The 2,791-nt window shown below is 20.7% G+C and overlaps 1 protein-coding gene across 1 annotated transcript in view; it reads right to left on the minus strand.

Moving 5' to 3' along the window:
• LOAG_14303 (hypothetical protein) overlaps nt 1–804 on the minus strand; it is a gene marked incomplete at both ends in the record, with an annotated part of 3,391 nt that extends 2,587 nt beyond the window's left edge. Inside the window, 2 exons of the mRNA XM_020448790.1 lie at nt 364–485; nt 615–804. Of these exons, the coding sequence (XP_020301093.1) occupies nt 364–485; nt 615–804 (312 nt within the window). The remainder of the gene's footprint in view (nt 1–363; nt 486–614) is intronic.
• Between the last annotated feature and the right edge of the window lie 1,987 nt (nt 805–2,791).

Here is a 2,791-nt window from a genome sequence, read left to right on the forward strand (position 1 = left end):
AAGCTTTCTTTTCTATTAATAATTATATATTAACAAAAATTTACACAAATAATTAAGTAATTAAAACAATTGTACTCATATAAAATAATTAAGCTTTCTTTTCTATTAATAATTATATATTAATAAAAATTTATACATTATTAAGAAACCTTAATAAAACTTTTGATAATTTAATTCAATTAAACTTTCTTGCTTTTCAATAATTAATAATTATTCGACAAATCTTAACATACCATCATGTTTAATATAATTTGAAAATTTTTGAATTAAAAAAGAAAAAAAAACAAAAAAGCAGCAAAATTTAGTGATAGAAAAACACTAAAATATTTTAAAATAGCATTAGATTACCTTTACAACACTTACTCAAGATCGAGATTTTGAATGGTGAAAATGAGACGATTAGGTGGTGCTGGATATAACGATACTAATTGTGGACATTGATATCTTGAAATGATTAAATTTGAAATTTCAATACAACCATTGAACTGAAATTAAATTTTTTTTTTTAAATTACTATCTTATAAAGTTACTTCTTTTCCATGAAAGAATTAGTTTATAAGAAAGGAAAATTGGAAAGTTTTTGGCATTATTCAAATTATTTAAGTAATACTTACTTGTTGAAAGCATTGCTTTGATGGCATTAATTTGATTCGTCTAATTTCATCGTCAATAATTGGACCGGCTAAAAGACTAGCATACAAGAAACCTTTTGAATTAATCCGGAATTCTAAACCCGGTAAACCACGAATACCACTGAATGCATGTGAACTGATATCATCATCATCATCATCATCATCAATTTTACTACAAAATAGCACATATCATTACATTATTCTTCAATTAGTTTACAATTGAAAATAAAAAAATGTGTAAGATAATTACGAAATTATCCACCATTTAATCAAAATACATTAATTACCTTCTAAATTGAAACTAATTAAATTAATTAAAATGTAATTAAACTAATCAAAATCTCTTGTTTGTATCTGCATGTTTATATATGTAACAGGTTGATTTTTGCTTTATCATTTAATTTGGGCGACAATTTAGGATAATACCATTGATTGCGATAATAACTATCAATTGATACATTTGATTTCTTTTTTTCTTAATTTTTCAATTCGTTTTATTTTATTTCAATTTTTCATTCTTTAAATATTTTTCCTGAATTGTAATAAATCATTTGTTAACTTTTTCTGTACCTTTTCAAATTATTTGAATTAATTATATAAACTAAATGCTATTAAAAATTTAAATACAAATGAACAAAATGTAATTGGAATAAAATAAAAACTTCCATATTGTAAAACAAACCAAATGAATTATTTTTCAATACATTAAATGAAATTAAATTTTAGAAGAAAAATAAAATAGCGCACAAAAAAATGAAAATTGAATAATATTATAAATGAAGAATGAAAAAAATAAAGAAAAGCAGAAAAATATTGAAATATTTTTCATATAATTAATCAAAAACGAATTCACTAATACTTACATAATTGTTATTGGAATTAAATTCCAAATATCATTTCTTATTATTCAAATTTCTATCAGCTTTTTTCTTTTCTTTTTTGCTCGCTTTATTTGCCCTCTTTTAATTTCATTTTAATAAATTAATTGAATCTCATATTTTAATTTAAATTTTTGAAGAAATTAAATTGAAAAGCAAGAAGAGGAAAATTTCCAAGTATGCCATCAATTTTATTGATTACTATCAATCTTATAAAGTTGCCAAAATGAAATGAAAAAAAAAGGAGTGAAAAAAATACTTCAATTTATCGAATCTTCGTGATTGAATCCTATTTAATTGTTGATTAATTGTTGTTGATACCGGTTCTAGTTGAACATTGCCATCCAAATATTCCGCTTTTAAACCAAAACAGCCAACAAATAAAAAGAAAGTAAGCTGAAAATTTGAATATTTGAAATTAAAATTGAAAAAATTTTTATAATATTGATACTAACATTCTGTTTTCCAGCTATTTCCGATAGCCATATTAAAATGAATTGATATTATAAATGAAAAATAATTATCTTTAACAATAATCCTAAATTGTTCAAATTAACTATAAATTGTGTGATTACCTGCAAAATTAACTTTAACTATAAGGTGTAAAAATTAATTTTAAATTTTAAACTTAATCATAAAGAATTAATAAATGTGACAGAAATTGTATTGTAACAGCAAGTTATTATACGTGTATTAAATTAAATAATTTATTTTGAAAAAAATATTAATTCTTTAAAAGTTTTGTAAATACAAAAGGAAGAGAGAGAGAGAGAGAGAGAGAGAAAAGAGGGAAAAGAAAGGGAGAGAGAAAAAAATAAGGAAGCATACAAATGAAAATATATGATAACGTTTTATTTTTGAATTATGAAATAATTAAACTAAATTAAAAATTTACGTATACACTGGAAAAATAGGAAAAAAAACTAGCAGTCAAAGAAAATAATTGATACGATTAAAATAAGTAATAAATAAATTAAGATTAGTTTCTTTTAATTAAATGTTTTTATTGTTTCGTTAGTTTGGATAACAAACAAAAAATATATAATATTACATTCTAATTTATGGCATGTTTATCAATAATGGATTATCTGGTGAATTAATGAATGATTATTTAGGCGGGTAAAACATTTATTATTATTATCACTACTATTATTACTATTATTATTATTATTATTATTATTATTATTATTATTATTATTATTATTATTATTATTATTATTATTATTATTATTATTATTATTATTATTATTATTATTATTATTATTATTATTATTATTATTA

This window comes from Loa loa (assembly GCF_000183805.2).
Source record: "Loa loa unplaced genomic scaffold supercont3.752, whole genome shotgun sequence".
Lineage (NCBI taxonomy): Eukaryota > Metazoa > Nematoda > Chromadorea > Rhabditida > Onchocercidae > Loa > Loa loa.